General features: G+C 36.1%; 3 protein-coding genes and 1 long non-coding RNA gene across 6 annotated transcripts in view; 1 reads left to right on the top strand and 3 right to left on the bottom strand.

Moving 5' to 3' along the window:
* Positions 1-19,026, bottom strand: part of LOC126377830 (uncharacterized) — a 361,766-nt gene that overhangs the window by 85,400 nt on the left and 257,340 nt on the right. The window lies entirely within an intron of this gene.
* Positions 1,090-6,217, bottom strand: LOC126377824 (uncharacterized). Its single transcript, XM_050025746.1, has 3 exons — positions 2,057-6,217; positions 1,861-1,958; positions 1,090-1,771 (listed from the first exon to the last, which is right to left on the bottom strand). The coding sequence occupies exon 1, from the start codon at positions 5,924-5,926 to the stop codon at positions 3,263-3,265; it is 2,664 nt and encodes an 887-aa protein (XP_049881703.1). The 5' UTR covers positions 5,927-6,217; the 3' UTR covers positions 1,090-1,771; positions 1,861-1,958; positions 2,057-3,262.
* On the bottom strand, positions 6,900-8,696 carry LOC126377910 (uncharacterized). The gene is made up of 3 exons (XM_050025966.1): positions 8,174-8,696; positions 7,761-7,826; positions 6,900-7,347 (listed from the first exon to the last, which is right to left on the bottom strand). Exons 1-3 carry the CDS (start codon positions 8,383-8,385, stop codon positions 7,014-7,016), a joined length of 612 nt encoding a protein of 203 aa, XP_049881923.1. The 5' UTR covers positions 8,386-8,696; the 3' UTR covers positions 6,900-7,013.
* LOC126377935 (uncharacterized) lies at positions 14,923-15,932 on the top strand. Its single transcript, XR_007568007.1, has 2 exons — positions 14,923-15,060; positions 15,132-15,932. It is a non-coding gene; the product is annotated as an uncharacterized LOC126377935 (long non-coding RNA).

Below are 19,026 nucleotides of genomic sequence, written 5' to 3' on the forward strand. Positions count from 1 at the left end.
TTAGTATTTAGGAATTGGGATTTGTACGAATATCCTTTACTTCCACAGACTACAAAGCATACCTGGTCTATAAAAACGTCTTCTCAAATTGAAAAACCAAGATATGTAATTATAGGATTGCAAACGAAAAGAAAAAATAATGCAAATGCAGATATGTCTAGATTTGACCACTGTTACTTGCGTGACGCTAAAGTCTACCTCAATTCTACTTACTTTCCGTACGAAAATATAAATGTTGATTTTGCCGGTTATAAAATTGCTTTATTATATGAACAATATGTGAGATTCCAACAGTCTTATTACGGACGGCGAGCAGATCCTTTGCTAAGTGCTAAAGAGTTTAAAGAGATAGCTCCTCTCTTCGTCATTGACTGCTCACGCCAAGTCGACAATCTAAAAACAGGATCCGTGGACGTTCGGGTTGAGATAGAAAGTGACGAAATTATACCTGACGGAACATCTGCTTATTGCCTCATATTAAACGATAGTATCATTGAATACAAGCCTTTGAGTAATATAGTAAAAAAACTATCATGAACGACATTGTGATCGTCGATCTTTTGGGGTTTAAAGTTAAGAACGATTTTATTGTGAAGGAATTGGCTATAGCATATGCTGAATATACAGTAATGTTTTTAGTTAAACCCCCTAATCCTTTTAATTATTTAACAAAACAAGAAAAAAAACAAGTACGATGGCTAGAGGCAAATCATGGGATTTACTGGAGTGAAGGTTTCATTGACTACCGTGAATTTAAACGTATAATTGTACCATATTTGAATAACAGAAAAATAATTACTAAGGGCTTAGAAAAAGTGAAATGGATTAATGAATTGTGTCCTACGTGCACGGTAATAGATATTGGTTCTAAAGGATGTCCTAATTTTATGAAACTGTGTGATATCTATGATAAAAATAATTCTATGACATGTGTAAATCATTCAAAAAAGTGTGCTATAAAAAGTGTGGTATGTGTAAAAAAATGGTATTTCGAAAATAATATGTACTTATTTGATTTATTTAAATAAAAAGTAAAATATTGATTTATGATTTTGTTTCATTTAACGGTTTTCTAGTAAAACAACGAAATTTGAAAAACACATTTTATTTATTAAGTTCATAAAACTGTTTAAAGTACAATAGATAAAAAAATATATTTTGAAATAACAGTTACCATATTAACTATTTCTACTATATACATTAAATGTTTCCATAGCTTGTAGTACTCTGACATTAGTCAGAGACTTTATTTGCGATGGAATTTACTGTGTTGTGAATACACGAAAATGCGATTCCAACATATTTATGAAATAATCGCATGTTACATATAAATACAAGTACTGTAATTACACAATGTCTTTGAAATATTGTTAATTAATTTTTCAGTCTGTCCCAATATATCATCATAACTATCTTTTACCATATATTGGGCTTTCACTAAAACATCACTTTTTTCTTGATTTTCACTTGTATTTGAAGCACCTAAATCCACTATGCTGATTTTAATTAACTTGGTGGCTTTCTCCGCGTTCCGATTTTGCACAAATGAAGATGACTGCTTCCATTTTCCGCATTTAACTTTAGATTTAATTATCTTCCTCTTCTTCTTCTTATCACTTTTCAGCTTTTGACTCTTGTTATCATGAGGCGCCGTCGATTTTGTGGTAGTCGCTTGAACAGGATACCTTTCATCGAAGTCAGCAAGCGGATCTTGCGCGTAAGGGTAGAATAAATCATCTTCGTTAACGTTTGTTAAATTATTCGACATGTTCTGAAACAATAAAACGTATCACATTAATTTATGTATAAAATAAAATACAAACATTTGATTTTATTTATAAAATAAACCACAGTACTTACCAAAGTACTTAGCAGGCACCGCTTTTAGTGCTACACCTTCGAAATTATGATGATGATTTTTAACCGTCAACGGTGTCTACGTCTTTCTCCACGAGTAACTGAAAATACAATGACAGATTAGACTATACCCCTCAACACATATAAAATAAAGTAATAGGTAGTTTATGCACACAATAACACAATAAACGAATATTACCTGTTCATACTTATTTAAGCTACAAGTTTCAACTTGTTCACCCAGCTCCTTTGACATCAGGTAACATGAGTACAGCGCGGATGCCAGCACTCGATCTTCTTTATCATGCGCGCCGTATATACTTCTCACAAGAGTTTTTTCTTTGATCTTATCTCCATCTCGGCGAAGACGATGAATTTGTATTGATACTGTAAATTTTGGGACTTCATCCCCCACTATAGCGAGAAAACTCATTTTCGGCATGGACGCGGACATTTTCGAAGGTGTTGCACTAACGAGAAGCGAAATAGAAATGAAATAAATTATGATGCAACGTCGCGGTCGCCGCGTTGCCCCGCACATATGCGCCTTCTCATGTTACCGCACGTGCACACTCAAAATCGCTTAGGTTTTCATTGTCGCGTTGTATTTCACGTTAACAAGTTTAAACATGAAAAATGGAGACTAGCGATTATAATTAAAGGAAGTATTTATCTAAGTACTTATTTCATCACACTAATGTTATAAATGCGAAACCCCTAAAGAGCTGAACGGATGAAATTTGGTAGCTAGATATATCACATAGCTACCGCATTAACGCAAAGGCTACTTTTTATCCTATAAATTTTGAATCTACGGTGATTAATTTCAATGATTGTGCAAGACAATATAGTATACTTAGGTATCCAACATGTCGGTACTCGTTGAAACAGTAAGACCTTCGCCACACTTGGCGGAAATTCCGACGCCGAACTTCCGTTGCGGTAAATAACCTGCCTGTGTGTGCCTGCTATTTGTAATTTTTATACAAATATTTGTATCGGCGTTCCGTTGCGGAAGATCCACGACTTAATTTCCATCAAGTGTGACGAAGGTCTAAGTTACCTGTCTGGTGATTTGGTAGGTATGAATAAATGAAACTATTATGTATATCATATTCTTATTTATTTTCTCCACTGCTGCTAACTTTTTATATAACAATCGTCATCATCTTATATTATATTTTTATGTTTATAGGTACCTACTTACAACATAAAGTATACTAACCTAAGTATTTACAAACAAAGAGTTCTAAGGATGATTCTTTCAGGGGTAATTGTTACATAGGTATTTTTACTTTTCTCTCTTAAAAACGAGCTTGCAATCTTCGAATAGATTATGAATCTGCTACATAAACGACTACAATTCCTCCCACTGCGAAGAACAATTGACCTTGAAAGAATCACCTTAAGCAGTACAGCCAAAAATTGATTTATGACCCCAAGCAAGGGTAGTCACTTTATCAGATTCTAACAATCGCTTATCATCGTTGCTAGAAAGAGCTATTTTATTTACTTTTTGAGTGAAAATTTCATGTTTAATTGATTTAAATAGAACATTTTTTTTGTAAACAACATCACCATTGTATAACACATGTTTATAGTCTGATACGCTCAAACCATTAATTACATTTTTTTTGGTACCCTTCGCCTTTTTTATTGTTTTGTTTAAGGTTTTAATACAGTAAAGCTTTGACCTTAATCCTACAAACTCTCTAATTATTTGTCCACCCATTTCGTCCTTGAATAAACCAGGAATCTTTTTATTAACAATAGGTAAACCAAATTCATTTTTTGGGTTGTAATTGCTTGTGTCAAAATATTTTAAGAAGTTAGTCTTCAAATCTTGGTAAATGTCATCTGTATGCACATTATATACGAAGCTATCAGTATCGGTATAGCACAACTTAATGCGGTTTCCATAAAATGGTTTTATTTTTGAGTAATGGAAATCGTACATATGACTTTTTGAGAGTTCAAGTACAGCAAAACCAATATAAATTGGTTTGTCAAGCACAATCTGTGAATGTTTCATCTGTATAGCTACCAAATTCTCAGAGAATATTGAAGCACTATGGAAATTGGGACTTGCTATTAAGGTCTCTGCGCCAGTACATTTTTTAGTTAGATTATTTTTGTCTGACCACTTATTAACCAATCGTACATCTACTCGTTGTTCTGTGTTCTCCAAAGTTTTTCCAAATATGCTGTTGTTTAATAATTTAAAAAAATCTTGTTCAAAAGTAGACTGTGCTTTCTGGCGAAGTTGGGTGTTGAGATCTATGTATTTTTTTAAAAAGTTACTTTGATTAAATGTTATAGCTCTATGAATCTTTTTCAACACCAAGCCATGTTCTAAGCATTTTTTTAGATGTACGTAATGAATAACATAATTGTATTTATCATACAAATTAGGTATTAATTTTTTCGATTTTCCTCTGGGTGAAATAATTTTTTCAGGACAAAATGGAAAATCATTATGTTCATCATGTAAATGTGAAGGGTACGATAAGTCCACCTCAAGAATAAAACCATTTTCAGAGTCATCCATAATATTTAAAATATTCGACTCTAAAGTTTTTAATTCAGAATCGTTCACAAATCTGAAGTTTGAATGTGGTAATGTTTGGCACATACTGTATCCATATAAATTGTTACAGTCAAAGTAAACAATATATGAACTTGGGTGAGATGGATCAAATGTTTCCAGATATTTATGATTTGCTTTAACATGTCGTTTAGAACACATGCAAACGCCACCGCGTATACCTTGCTGTATCATACGGTAAATTTCTAAATCAGTTACAAGTTCTAAACGAACGCCTGTTTTAAGGAGCATTGCATCAAATGATAGACTCGGAGCCGTAAGATAGAATGCAGGATCGAGTTGGTAATATTGTTTACATGTAAGTCGGAAATTTTCATAGATATCTGTCAACAAAAGTACATCTGTTATCAAGTACAAATCAGTATATTCACCCATATTGGTTAATGAAAATTTTAACCACACTGATTGAGCGTGCTCATAATCCTCATCTGAGATCGGTTCATTGGTAAGAGAATTGTAAAAACAGTCTTTGGGAGGCAAACACTTTTCTTTATATCGTTCCCAGTTACACATATAATCGTAAGGGTATACGCCCTTTCGAGTAAGCAAATTAAAGTGTTTTTCATCGGGATAGTAAGATTTTAAGTATCTAAATTCATCGTTTTTTAAAGTCGGGGTTAGTTTTTCTAAGCTAGTTCCCAAAAACTTAAAGGAATCTACAAATCGTATCTGAAAGCTATCGGTATCGGATATAGACACAAATTTCGTGAAAGAAATATAATTTTCTTTGGTTTTAGGTATGACCTTGATGGGTCCAGGAACTTTAGCAAGCTCCTTAATAAAAAGATGACAGTCATAACCTGAAAGATTATGAAAGAAAACAGGTAAGAATTTGGGCACTTGAAAGTTCAAATTACATTGACTGTGAGCCGCACCGCGGTATTTACCAGTTATGTGACAATGGTCTCTAACTTTATCCATAACCAATAAACGCTCGCATATGTGACAAGTTTCGGCATTTTCAAAGTTTAACGCATCACTTTCTGTAAAAACCATAGGTACACTATTACTTAATACTGCGCTTATCCTTTTTGCATCGTTGCAAATTGAATCAACAAATTTGTCAACACAATCTTGTCCTCGGTACGATGTAATGTGATTATATCGTTCATCTACAGTACAAACAAGATGATAAGCAAAAGCTACGGGCACGTGCTGCTGATGAGTCACTGTGCTTGACTTGATAGGATCATTTTCACAAGTCTCGTAGGGTACGAGCATTGACTCAAAATCTGCATAAACAACAAAAGGAACATTTTGTTTTCTGTTATAATTTTTGAACTCTATAAATGACCCTTTTGGGGGTAATTTAGTAGCTACACCTCCACAACTATGAGAACTTAACTGATCGGTCGAGTTGAAAAATAACAAACAATGTTCGCAAAAATACAACTTACCATGATGTTTAGAAATTTGACTTCTAACTAGTCGCGGTAAATCCTTGATTAAACAGTAATGTGACATATTACCTTCCTGTAGGTACAGTAGATGAATTACTTTTTTATTTAATGGTTCAGATTTGTAAAGAGGGCCGATAACTGTATTATTATCTTTTAAACCGTAAACAAAAATACATATTTGAGGGTTGTTAATTTCAAATTTAGCTATGTCTGAAAAAGTAACTGGAAACGATATATCCTCTACATTTAAAACGTCTTTGAAATTAGGATATGACGATACTCTATCAGGATGAGATTTAACTGGGTATAAAGCAGCTGTAACTGACCACAAAAAGCAAAAACTGTCTTCGTTTTTTATGTTTACACACGCTTTTCTGGCTTTGATTGGTGCAGGCAAATCAATGTGACCTGACCCTCTTAATGGTTGATATTTATTAATATTCAATTCTAAATGGGAATTATGTAAGAAGGTCCAACCACTATCACGTTCTTGAAATTCACATTTTTTTCTCATCAAACTAATTTTCACTTTGTTCATTAAACTATCAAAGTCATAATTTTTATAGAGAGTATAATTTTTAGTTCCAAAAGACTTTATTTCCTGAGAATCATTTTTTACTAAAAGAAAAACAGCAAAATGTTCAAAATTGAGTTTTATACAGTCATTTTCCTTGAGAGACAAATCAATTAATGTTTTGATTTTATTTTTTATATCATCAAGAAACCGATCTAAAGAATTATGACCATCCAAATCTGGTGATAATATTCTGTATGAAGCTATTCGGTTGCGAAATGCGGACTCAATTAATTCAATCCCGTCGCTAAAAGGAGAAATATTTTTATTTTTATGGTTAGTGCTTCGTAAATGCCCCATCCAATGAACACGATCTACAGAGACTTTACAAACTGTACAAAACACCATTTTTGATAAGTATACTTTAAATATACAAAGAAAATGCCTCGCCTTTCATACGCTAACGACATAAAATTGCAATATACACAATGAATGTATGATTTACAATTATAATTTCATAGGTTGAAAATTCAGTGGAAAAAAACTACTAAGTATCTTAAAGTGAAGTTATATCAATGAACAGCAGCAGTGAGAGAAAAGGTTGTAATAAGTACCTGAGTAGTAGCTGTACTTATTACTATTCGCTTATGAAGACGGGCTCACAATCTTCAAATAAATTATGAATCCGCTGCATAAACGATTGCATTTTCTCCCACTGCGGAGTCCCCCGATCTAACTTTACTTTAAGAGTAACTTCAGCCTCTTTCCACCGCTGATCTGGTTTAGAGGCAACAGCTTTCTCGGTGTTATACACCCGGAACTCTATATAGTACTCGCCAGACTGGTTGACGAGCTCCCGGCGCACTCGACCGTTGGGGACGCGGCTGGTCAAATAAGTCTGCAGCACTGCAGACTTCGACGTCCCCGAAGTTGCTCCCGTCTCAAACCCGAAGAGTCCTCCAGGGCCAGTACTGGAAACCGAAAAATACGAATAAGTAATAATTTATATAGGTTTAAAGGAACAAAGGAATAGCTGCACAAACGTCTCCGTCACCTTATTTTGAACTATGTTCATCATAATGATATTGTTCGTAATGTGTATAATGAATTATGGAGTGTAATAAAGATATCTACACAATTATTGAACCAGCTGTCCGCCCCGGCGTCGCACGGGTGCTCGGGTGAACAAAATACATAGGTATACGAGTAGCCTATGTTCATCAGAAATAATGTAAGATTCTAATGGTGAAAGAATTTTTCAAATCGATCCAGTAAGTTTCGGAGTCCATTCCATCCAAATATACAATTTGACAATCAAATCTTTCCTATTTATAAAATTAATAATGTAGACAAAATATGTAGAAAATTAGGTTTTGTTACATACCTCGATGAATACGTTGCGGTCGCGCCTGCCTCGTCGTTGGCGCTCGAACGCGACTTCTTTTTAGAACTGTAACAATAATGTTTATATTGAAACGATGCAAGTGTTACCGCCGTGCGCTACGATTTCCAATTAGAACGCTCATTATACCCATTACATTATTTTTATATTACTTTTGTTACTATTAATCAAGATACATAACATAACATATAATTATGCATGTATGTCAAAAGGGTAGAGATAGGGGATATGTAAGTTGTATTTGCAAATAGCGTAAAATTATCTCGAATAAAATAAAAGTAAAGTGATAGATATTAAAGTACCTATTTAATGTTCCACTGATGGGCACGACTGTCTCACTATTAACTTCTCTCAAAAGCACACAAGATTAAAGATAATCATATTATTAATCTTACCTAGTAGGCGTTGGGGTCGACTCCGCCGGCTTCCTCTTGCTCGCAGGCTTCTTTTTCAACACTTTTAGCGCAGACGTAGGCGCCAGCGGCAGTTGGGAGTCCGAACCGGATGAATATTCGTAGTTAGACCTGAAAATTAAGAAATCGGTTAGGTACATGGTATTTAAAATGTTGTGTAAATTTATTATGTAAAAAACTCCAACATAATACATAAACTAAAAGTAAATGTAAATACTTACTAACATTTTAACAAACTTTCTTGAAGAAAAGCACTGAAGATGAAAATAACACGGATGAGGATACCACAATTGTGGACAATTGGGAATCGATCAAAGGAATGAGTAAAGTTTAATGATTTTTCCTATTTTATAGAAAAACAATACAAATCCGTGCAAAACTGAATTATGCAAAATAAAACCTTAAATGCAAGACAATAACGGATTATGCATTGCATATTTCAAATTTTTGCATTTTGGACGCGTAGTCATCGCTAAAATGCTTAGTTGCTATTCTCACGAACAAACGAGTTAGTCGCAACACTTTGTAAAATGATACACCGCATATTCATATTAATTAGGTATTTATTACACAGACGTAAACTTACACCTATTTCCGATGACGCAGTACGACGATGGCTCAGTGGTTAAGAGTTTGATGTTCAATGTAGGTATATGTTACAAGTTCGATTCTCTACATACATTTTTTTCTGACTAAATTATGTACATTGAATATAAACGATAATCTTACGAAGAGGAATATCATGAATATACCTGCATACTGGTTGTGATGATTATATAATCACGATCTAGTTGTACATTAGGTAGGTACCTAAGTTGTAATGAACAAGGAGTGCAACGTTTCAATACTGATATTTTAAATAATATTAACCTTATTTCAACCTGCTTTGAATCGAACAATAAGTCGAACGTTATAATCACCATCATCATTACAGTTGAACAAAAACATAACAATATTTGAGTAAACGCAAAGCATTGATTCTGCATGATGAATCAAAAGTGAAAACTTGTTCACCTTCTTCATAATGTATTGTAGGTAAACCTGTACCCTGCAATAAAAATAATTTATCAAGCGAAGTCAGTAACTGAAACTAGTTGTTTATTAAAAAGTTTCCCACGAGTCAGAGGATACCTGATTGATATAATATATGGTATAGTATAGCCCACATTCCTCAATGCATACGAGGCACAATCTGTGTAATGTGTAATGTAATTCAGTATAGATTTTTGCCTTGACCGGGCATGACAAGTGAGCTAGAGAGTGATTTTGATTCTTTTATAAATAGTTAAATTAATTGATCACACTATTAGGAAAAAGCTTCCGCTATGGGAATTATATCATGTAAGTCAAATTCATTATGTTATTACAATTTGCTGTCCTTGAATCTAATTACGACTCACGCCAATTTGGACAGAATTTCTGACACCCATGTGGTAATTTTTGGGTCACACATTGTATCGTCACTTTTATGTCTAATTCTAGAGATCGTTGAGCCAATCTGGCATTGAATGACAGAATCGAAGCTGTTCTTGAATTTAATGACGACTCGCGCCAATCTGGATAGAATTTCTAACACCCATGTGGTAATTTTTGGGTCACACATTGTATCGTCATTTTTATGTCTAATTCTAGAGATCGTTGAGCCAATATGGCATTGAATGACAGGACCGAAGCGGTTCTTGAATTTAATGACGACTCGCGCCAATCTGGATAGAATTTCTAACACCCATGTGGTAATTTTTGGGTCACACATTGTATCGTCACTTTTATGTCTAATTCTAGAGATCGTTGAGCCAATCTGGTATTGAATGACAGGTTCGAAGCTGATCTTGAATTCAATGACGACTCGCGCCAATCTGGATAGAATTTCTGACATCCTTGTGGTAATTTTTGGGTCACACATTGTATCGTCACTTTATATCATAATTCTAGAGATCGTTGAGCCAATCTGGTATTGAATGACAGGACCGAAGCTGTTCTTGAATTCAATGACGACTCGCGCCAATCTGGATAGAATTTCTGATATTTTCGTATGGTACTTTGTGGGTCTCAAATTATATTATCACTTTAAGTATATCATAATTCTAGAGATCGTTGAGCCAATCTGGTATTGAATGACAGGACCGAAGCTGTTCCTGAATTCAATGACGACTCGCGCCAATCTGGATAGAATTTCTGATATTTTCGTATGGCACTTTGTGAGTCTCAATTATATTATCACTTTATGTCATAATTCTAGAGTTCGTTGAGCCAATCTGGTATTAAATGACAGGACCGAAGCTGTTCTTGAATTCAATGACGACTCGCGCCAATCTGGATAGAATTTCTGATATTTTCGTATGGCACTTTGTGAGTCTCAATTATATTATCACTTTATGTCATAATTCTAGAGATCGTTGAGCCAATCTGGTATTAAATGACAGGACCGAAGCTGTTCTTGAATTCAATGACGACTCGCGCCAATCTGGATAGAATTTCTGATATTTTCGTATGGTACTTTGTGAGTCTCAAATTATATTATCACTTTATGTCATAATTCTGGAGATCGTTGAGCCAATCTGGTATTGGATGACAGGACAGCAAATTGTATAGAGACATGAAGCAATCTGCTAATGAATTTGACTTACAGGAAAAAACTTGATTCGAACACGGACAGACCAAAATAATTTTCTAAGTGATATTATACTTGTGATATTAAATACAGTGATATGAAATCCCATGATGACTCGAGCTATACTGGTGAGTGTTGTAGTTGCTAACCGATTGATCGTAATATTAAGAACCATCGATGTTATTGGGTATTTCTAGACCATCGAAGTGAAGGGATTCGCGAAAATGTTCTTGGGCATTCTAGACCATCGAAGTGAAGGGATCCGCGAGAGCGCGCGCGATAGCGCGTTGGCGCTCGAGCGATCCGACTGAACGAAGATGGTCTAGAATGCCCAAGAACATTTTCGCGAATCCCTTCACTTCGATGGTCTAGAATGCCCAATAACATACTACTATCGATTGTTGTCGTTGATTCGGCGAATTTATGGTTTGGTAGATTTTTTCTAGTTTGGCAACTTTGTTCGTGGTTCTTGTGTCAGACTGACAGCTGGCTGAGCTGAGACAGGTTATGGAAAGTGGGGACGTCGCGAGAGCGCCGGAGACTCCACTGCCGTAACAATAATGTGGGCAAATTAAAAGCCACGATTTATCGGCGACATCAAGAGCCGATGTCTCGATTTAAACAAATAACTTAACCGAGATGGTAAGTCCTCGCAATTCTTCGTGCATATTTTTGCACCAACTTTGTGATAACCTCGAGGTCCTTGTTTTCAGCAACATCACTGAAATCCCATCGCCGAAGGTCCAGTGGGTGGGTTTAGGTTTCATCCGAGCGATGCCCAACTATCCCGGATGAACCTGTAAGTTATTTTCTTTGTTTTACACTCGTGAGTTGCCTTGCCACGCTGTCAGCTGAACCACATGCTAATCATTGCCATTCCTTGTTGCAGATGGGGTTTTTTGTTTTTTCCTTTAAGTTTTAACGTTTTAAAGTTTTAACGTTTTTGCAAGTTTTAATCTAAGAAGAAGTTTATGATTGGATCAGACTATTTCAACAAATTTTGTGAATGAAGATTGCTACTGTTTTCTTCTGCGTTTGCAAGTTATTTCAAGCTTCATTTCGGCGGAGCTTGCCTTGGTTGTTTGCACGTCGAAGCTTTCCTTTGTGCGGCGCGCATGTGGATGTGCCGCGCCCCTCCTTTTGTCAACACACCGGATAAGGCCTGGTGAAGGTCTGCGAGGTTGACCGGTGGACGTGCAGCCCGCCAGCTGCGTAACAGTTGGCCCGCTGCGCCGCCATCGTCCAGCACGCCCTGGCCTGAGCCGGCCTCAACTCATCACCTGTACGGTATTCCGGAACGCCTCAGGTAGGCCTGATAGTCGGAGGTCCTCGAGTAAGTGAGGATCCTACAGGTGTACGGACAGTGTTTTTAATCATAGTGCTATCTTATGGTCATGTCACAGAGAGATACTTTACCTAACGGCCCATTTCTCTGTATTGAAGTCCATTCTATTGGAATTTAAATAGTGTTTCAGTGGCGCCCTTCTTGGTGAAATTGTCGCTCTGTACAACCATTTTAGTATATAAGTGGTGTTGGCATAAACTTTAAGATTAAATTTAGTGAAAACAGTGTATTTTTTAATAAAAAAGTGATGGGATTTTGTGTGAATTGTTTGTGTTTTGTTTGCATCTTAGGTTAAGTTGTGTCTGTCTTAGTATAAGTAAGGTTCTAGGCCTCCTACAGAGACCTAACCTAAATACTTATTTTATTGCAATAAGTTTAACCCAATTCTAGGGCTTATTGTCAATTTTTAAAACTACATTTGTGTTTTCATTTTATTTAACCATTTAGTATTAATTACAGGTTAAAAACAATTATTAACATAATTTGATGCAAGCTAGCAAATAATTTTTATCAGTATTGAGTTTTTTTTGTAACAATTTGGACAAAAAATATCCACATAGTACTACATTTTGAGATTTCCCAACAATTGAATTTTGAAAACATATTGAATTAAAAAAAACAAACAATTTCACTATTAAAAAACAATAATAAATTACTTTCTAGTTTTTTAATTACATTTATAACAGGACATTGGTTTGTAATTGGAATTTTGTGACTTAGTTTCATCATCATACTTACTGTTAGTTGTGCCGTTACTTGGCAAATATTTTGCTTATTTGTTTTTGGAAATAATTTTATAGAACTGTCTGTCAATATCAACTTTATTGAGAAATATTTAGTAGTCAACTTGCTTACAATCTTTATTATATTCACAACATATTACAACTTGACAATAACAATTAAAAGTAAACATAACCTTCAACAAACAAAATTTAATTAAAAACACTTGTTTCTTTTATTATTGTGAAAATTAAATACAGGGATATAAAGTATCGATGTTGTGTGATAATTACAGTTATTTGGTTTATATTTTATGAAAGTTTTGTACATATTGTATAGAGAGTAAGTTTTGGAGGCAGACAGGTACATTTTGAAACATAGATTTACTTCAGTTTACTTCAAACCTCTTTTCAAACTTGAGATTATAACTAAGACACAACCATGGATATCCAAACTGTTTGTTTACAATCACTGCTCCGTGATGAGTTGGTTTATGGAGTGAGTATTCGTGCTGAAGCACCAGCTGATACTGTTCTCAAAATGAAGAAACAGCTTAGGGAGTTGATCACAGGTATCTCTCCGGATGAAATACTGGACGATGAGCGGAAGCCACAGGCCGAATTCCCAATTATCACCGAAAAGCTGAAGGAGCTGCAGGCAAAACTTGATTTAGCAGCGAAGTCTAGGGACCGTCATCACCTTATGCGTGCTAGGGCTTTGTATAATCATCTTCATCACCGTCTTGAGCGTGTAGTATGCACGGAGTTTGTCGATAGGGACATCCAATCGAAGCAAATTGGGAATCTTAATGCTTGCGGTCACTCATTGGAGAATTTTTCCTTTTCAAGGTTAGCATTCAATAACATTTAGAAAAAAATTTTGGGGTTACTTGTGTCATTAGGACCTAGTAACAACCTATTTATAACAAACACATATCTTTTTATGTAGTTAAAGACTATTAATTAGTCTTTTGATTTTAAAATAACTAGGTACATTTACCAATAGATGTTTTATGTTTGTTTATGTTTCATGTTTTTTTTTTAGTGTGTTTATGGTGCGCTAATAAGGCCCATACACACTAGCGTCTGCAACGCAGCGTTTTTATGAACGCTCAACTTAGCGTTACATATTTTTATGTTTTTTGTTTAGGCGGTTATAGCCAACTATTTAAGATAGTTTTTTATGTTGCTCGTGACAACATTTTTTTTAGGCTTTATAGTAGCCATTTATTAGAAATTCATTTAAATAGGAAACCTCATTAGGTTGACTATTTTTTTTGTTTTTCGACGGAGCGGGTAGTGACTCCTTAAATAAGCCTCTAGCAACTGTTGTTTTGTTTTTTGTCTTTGTCTTTAGAATTGGGGTATCGAGTGACACTAAGATAGTCGTCAGCTCATCAGGGGTCTGAATGTGGGTGACACCCAGTGAAATGGATACTGGGTGCTACTTTATGAAAGAAGTGAAAGGTGATCAATGAATGGTGATGAATAACAGGTCGGGGTAATTGTTGTGCTTAGGGTCGTGCTGTTTAGATGTTTGAGTTGTGCTTCGTTACGTTTTTTTTTATGAATTGTTTTGTCGTCTCGTCTTTAGAGAATTTTTTTTTTAATTTTAAATTTAGACTGGTTGTGCGCTCCAGGCTCTATGGCTGAGGGCAGCCGTGTTTCTCACCCAGTTCGAAACCTCTCGTGGGTAGGGGGGTATTGTAACGAAGCATTTCGGACCAACGAGCCTTGTAGCGACATCTTGTGGTTTCTGACGATATAACGTTGTTTTTATATTTTACCCGCAGGAAATCACAGATGGCGCTGCAGGGTTATCGATGGGCCCGAATATTTTTAATTATTTTATTTTCTTCAAAATTTGGTATATTAAAATTATCTGCAACATTTATTTTTGATATATTATAATTATATTGTTTAAATTTTGGGATCAAACAAGTCGATCGATTGTTGTCGTTGATTCGGCGAATTTATGGTTTGGTAGATTTTTTCTAGTTTGGCAACTTTGTTCGTGGTTCTTGTGTCAGACTGACAGCTGGCTGAGCTGAGACAGGTTATGGAAAGTGGGGACGTCGCGAGAGCGCCGGAGACTCCACTGCCGTAACAATAATGTGGGCAAATTAAAAGCCACGATTTATCGGCGACATCAAGAGCCGATGTCTCGATTTAAACAAATAACTTAACCGAGATGGTAAGTCCTCGCAATTCTTCGTGCATATTTTTGCACCAACTTTGTGATAACCTCGAGGTCCTTGTTTTCAGCAACATCACTGAAATCCCATCGCCGAAGGTCCAGTGGGTGGGTTTAGGTTTCATCCGAGCGATGCCCAACTATCCCGGATGAACCTGTAAGTTATTTTCTTTGTTTTACACTCGTGAGTTGCCTTGCCACGCTGTCAGCTGAACCACATGCTAATCATTGCCATTCCTTGTTGCAGATGGGGTTTTTTGTTTTTTCCTTTAAGTTTTAACGTTTTAAAGTTTTAACGTTTTTGCAAGTTTTAATCTAAGAAGAAGTTTATGATTGGATCAGACTATTTCAACAAATTTTGTGAATGAAGATTGCTACTGTTTTCTTCTGCGTTTGCAAGTTATTTCAAGCTTCATTTCGGCGGAGCTTGCCTTGGTTGTTTGCACGTCGAAGCTTTCCTTTGTGCGGCGCGCATGTGGATGTGCCGCGCCCCTCCTTTTGTCAACACACCGGATAAGGCCTGGTGAAGGTCTGCGAGGTTGACCGGTGGACGTGCAGCCCGCCAGCTGCGTAACAGTTGGCCCGCTGCGCCGCCATCGTCCAGCACGCCCTGGCCTGAGCCGGCCTCAACTCATCACCTGTACGGTATTCCGGAACGCCTCAGGTAGGCCTGATAGTCGGAGGTCCTCGAGTAAGTGAGGATCCTACAGGTGTACGGACAGTGTTTTTAAACATAGTGATATCCCATGGTTGTTACGGAGTGACAATTAACCTGACGGACCAAAGCGCGACCTGTCTCCCTCCATAGGGTTTTTACCTACCTATGGATAATAAAATCTGTATATTTTAAAATATACATTGTACAAATTCAAGGGAGTTTTCTTTGTCTCATGCTCACCGGTCTATAACATCTAGCTGTGCCCTTCAGGTAAACACCACTTTATAAATTTTCTGAAACATATCGATATCTGCATTTTCATAACACCATTTTCCAACTACCTACCTTCCTATAAGGTAGCAAAAGATTTCCGTTTCAAGTTATCTGCCTTTTTGATGGATTAGCAGTAGGTAAGTAAAGTTACCTATGTCATTAGGACACCTACCTTATTAGTAAGTAATTGGAAACAGGCGTGTATGAGTATATGTACGGTCACGAGCATTAATATGTATACACTTTGGTACCATGTCACTTTAACTTTTTTGACAAATTTAACACTAAATGTCAAATATGTTAGTGCGACAGAGTCCTAAAGTAGGTACATTATATTGCTCATCACTGTATGTACAATTTCCGCCTCTAGTTGATTGAAGGGAGGCCTGTGCCCAGCAGTGGAACATAATGTAGGCTGTTTATGTTTATTCAAGGTCCTTTCCAACACACGTCATCATCATCATCTCGCTAGCGTTATCCCGTTTCTCACCTGAATATTTGACAGATCTGGTTTTATACAGAAAATACTGCCTGTCTGACCTTCCAACCCGCGAAGGGAAAACCAGTCCAATACAAGTTAGATCACACACCTCCAAAACGCATTTCTCGGGTATGTGGGTTTGGTCGCGATGTTTTCCTTCACCGCAGAGCACGTGATAATCATTTATGAACCAAACATGAATTCGAAAAAATATTTCGATAATCATCGGTTTAGGCCTGTGCAGGATTCGAACCTGCGACCTTACTATGAGAGTCATGCGTCCTTCTAACTGGGACACAAGTATCTGTCTGTTTAAATGTTTAAAAAACCTTCAAATTACTCTGACATTTTCATTGGACATTAATGGCAATGTAAATATTAAAGAAACAATTTACATCAAATATTGATTTGGTTTTGTGTTGGGTTCATCGTAAACGAACAACTTTTGGGGTCTTTGGTGGCTCAATAATATGTGTCTACACTCAGCGGGATCCCCTGTCTGGGGTCTTTGGTGGCTCAATAATATGTGTCTACACTCAGCGGGATCCCCTGTCTGGGAGACATAAGAGTGATGCAGAGAATTAGATCTGGATTTGTTCTACTGCATTATGCTGAAAACAGAATTTGTTCCGTTAAAAAAACGGAAATACAAAGTTTTCTAACCGACCTCCAGCCAGCGGGATATTTACCAAAGTTAAGTCTGATGAAGTATAAATTGGTATTAACTTTTAGATCTGTATTTATTCTATTCAACAAAACAAAAAAAATACTTCTGACATCCTTACTTCAGCTACAATCAAGCTGCAATGAAACCTCCAGTCAGCGGACTTTTTCTCTCACAGCTTCAATTTGTACCTGATACATAGTTTTTTTTTATATTCTACCCACATAATATCTTTCAAATTCTATACTTTTTAATTTAAGCACTAGATGTACGAATAGGTAATTTAAGTGAAATTATAGTCTTAAATAGGTTATTTTTTATTATTTTAGTGTAAAAGTTACAAAAGAATGTCATTGAGAGAAAAAGTCCGCTGACTGGAGGTTTCATTGCAGCTTGATTGTAGCTGAAGTAAGGATGTCAGAAGTATTTTTTTTGTTTTGTTGAATAGAATAAATACAGTTCTAAAAGTTAATACCAATTTATACTTCATCAGACTTAACTTTGGTAAAACTTTGTATTTCCGTTTTTTTAACGGAACAAATTCTGTTTTCAGCATAATTCAGTAGAACAAATCCAGATCTAATTCTCTGCATCACTCTTATGTCTCCCGACAGGGGATCCCGCTGAGTGTAGACACATCTCAATAATAACCCTGGTTGGTATTCCACCTCACAACCCACACGATAAGAAGAGAGCAGTTTTAAATATCCAGGGTGTTAGTGACATCGTAACGAAAACTTTTGAGGGATGATTCAGACCATAATAATAATTCTGAGTTGATATCAAGTGGAATTTTCCGTGGCAAAATACAGGATTTTCGATTATTTTTTGGTTGGGCTTCGCCCGCGACGTGACGACAACCAGACGAGTTGTACCATTCTTGTGTCGAATTCCGTACAGAGAACATCCAATAAAAGTAATGTGACAGTGCGCCATCGTTTAAATGGTCCCTGTTACCTTGAGATTAGAGTACTCCAATCGCCTCTAACACCAATGTCATACATACATACATATATAAACTCACGCCCGTATTCCCCGAAGGGGTGGGCAGAACTACAAATAATCAAGAAACTATTTGCAGCCACTTTTGATACATAGCCCTAAGGTGGATAATGATAAACCGTATGATGATAGGGGATCAGCCTATCGCTCTTACAGATGATCTATCATGTTCGACGACACGCTGTCCCTTTGTCGCTTTTTACGACACGCACGGGAAGATAGGCAATACCAATGTCATCCGATTAGTGTTAGACCTATTATGGTTTGCGATAGCCCTTACTGGTTAACAAAGGGCTTTTAAAATTTAGGGTGTAGTAAAAACAATGTAACGCCAGTGGATAGTCGTTACGATTTAACAGCGCAACGTAAACGCGCGAAGTAAGGTTTTTAATTAAAACAGACTTAAGTTGAGGATTAATTTTAATTTTAGAAGATATCGGGATTAGATGCTTAGCATTTCTTGGTGTTTTTTGTGGGCTACGGTGATAGCTGATATATGTATAATGTAGACTGTATTACTATATGAATGAAAAAACAAATACTTAGCTTGAGAGTGAGTTTTTATCGTATTTTTACCAACAAGAACAAGACGTAAGCAAGAAACAGTTAAAAAAAAGAAACAAAACGTCAAAAAATAAAAAATATAAAAAAAACATGTAAAAAGACTTTAAAATCAGCGAAGAGTTCGCATAATTTTTCTTGTACAGTACACTTACTAGGTCGATTATGATGTATAAGGTCTGGGTACGATTCCCGATGGGGACACTGTCGAAATCGCTTTGTGAGACATTGCAGGGACATTGCAGGCTTGAATCACCTGATTGTCCTAAAAAAGTAAGTTGATTCCGTACTTCGGAAGGCAAGCCAAGCAAACACCTCCACGAACCC

Source organism: Pectinophora gossypiella, chromosome 24, assembly GCF_024362695.1.
Source record: "Pectinophora gossypiella chromosome 24, ilPecGoss1.1, whole genome shotgun sequence".
NCBI classification, from domain to species: Eukaryota; Metazoa; Arthropoda; class Insecta; order Lepidoptera; family Gelechiidae; genus Pectinophora; species Pectinophora gossypiella.

What these genes read in the sequence shown, in the direction of transcription:
- LOC126377824 (XM_050025746.1), bottom strand. Translation starts at nt 5,926, where the DNA reads ATGTCACATTACTGTTTAATCAAGGATTTACCGCGACTAGTTAGAAGT.
- LOC126377910 (XM_050025966.1), bottom strand. Translation starts at nt 8,385, where the DNA reads ATGTATTATGTTGGAGTTTTTTACATAATAAATTTACACAACATTTTA. An exon ending in TCGACCCCAACGCCTACTAG is followed by an intron (nt 7,827 to 8,173) that starts GTAAGATTAATA and finishes TTATTGTTACAG; the next exon opens with TTCTAAAAAGAAGTCGCGTT. An exon ending in ACCGCAACGTATTCATCGAG is followed by an intron (nt 7,348 to 7,760) that starts GTATGTAACAAA and finishes TTCGGTTTCCAG; the next exon opens with TACTGGCCCTGGAGGACTCT.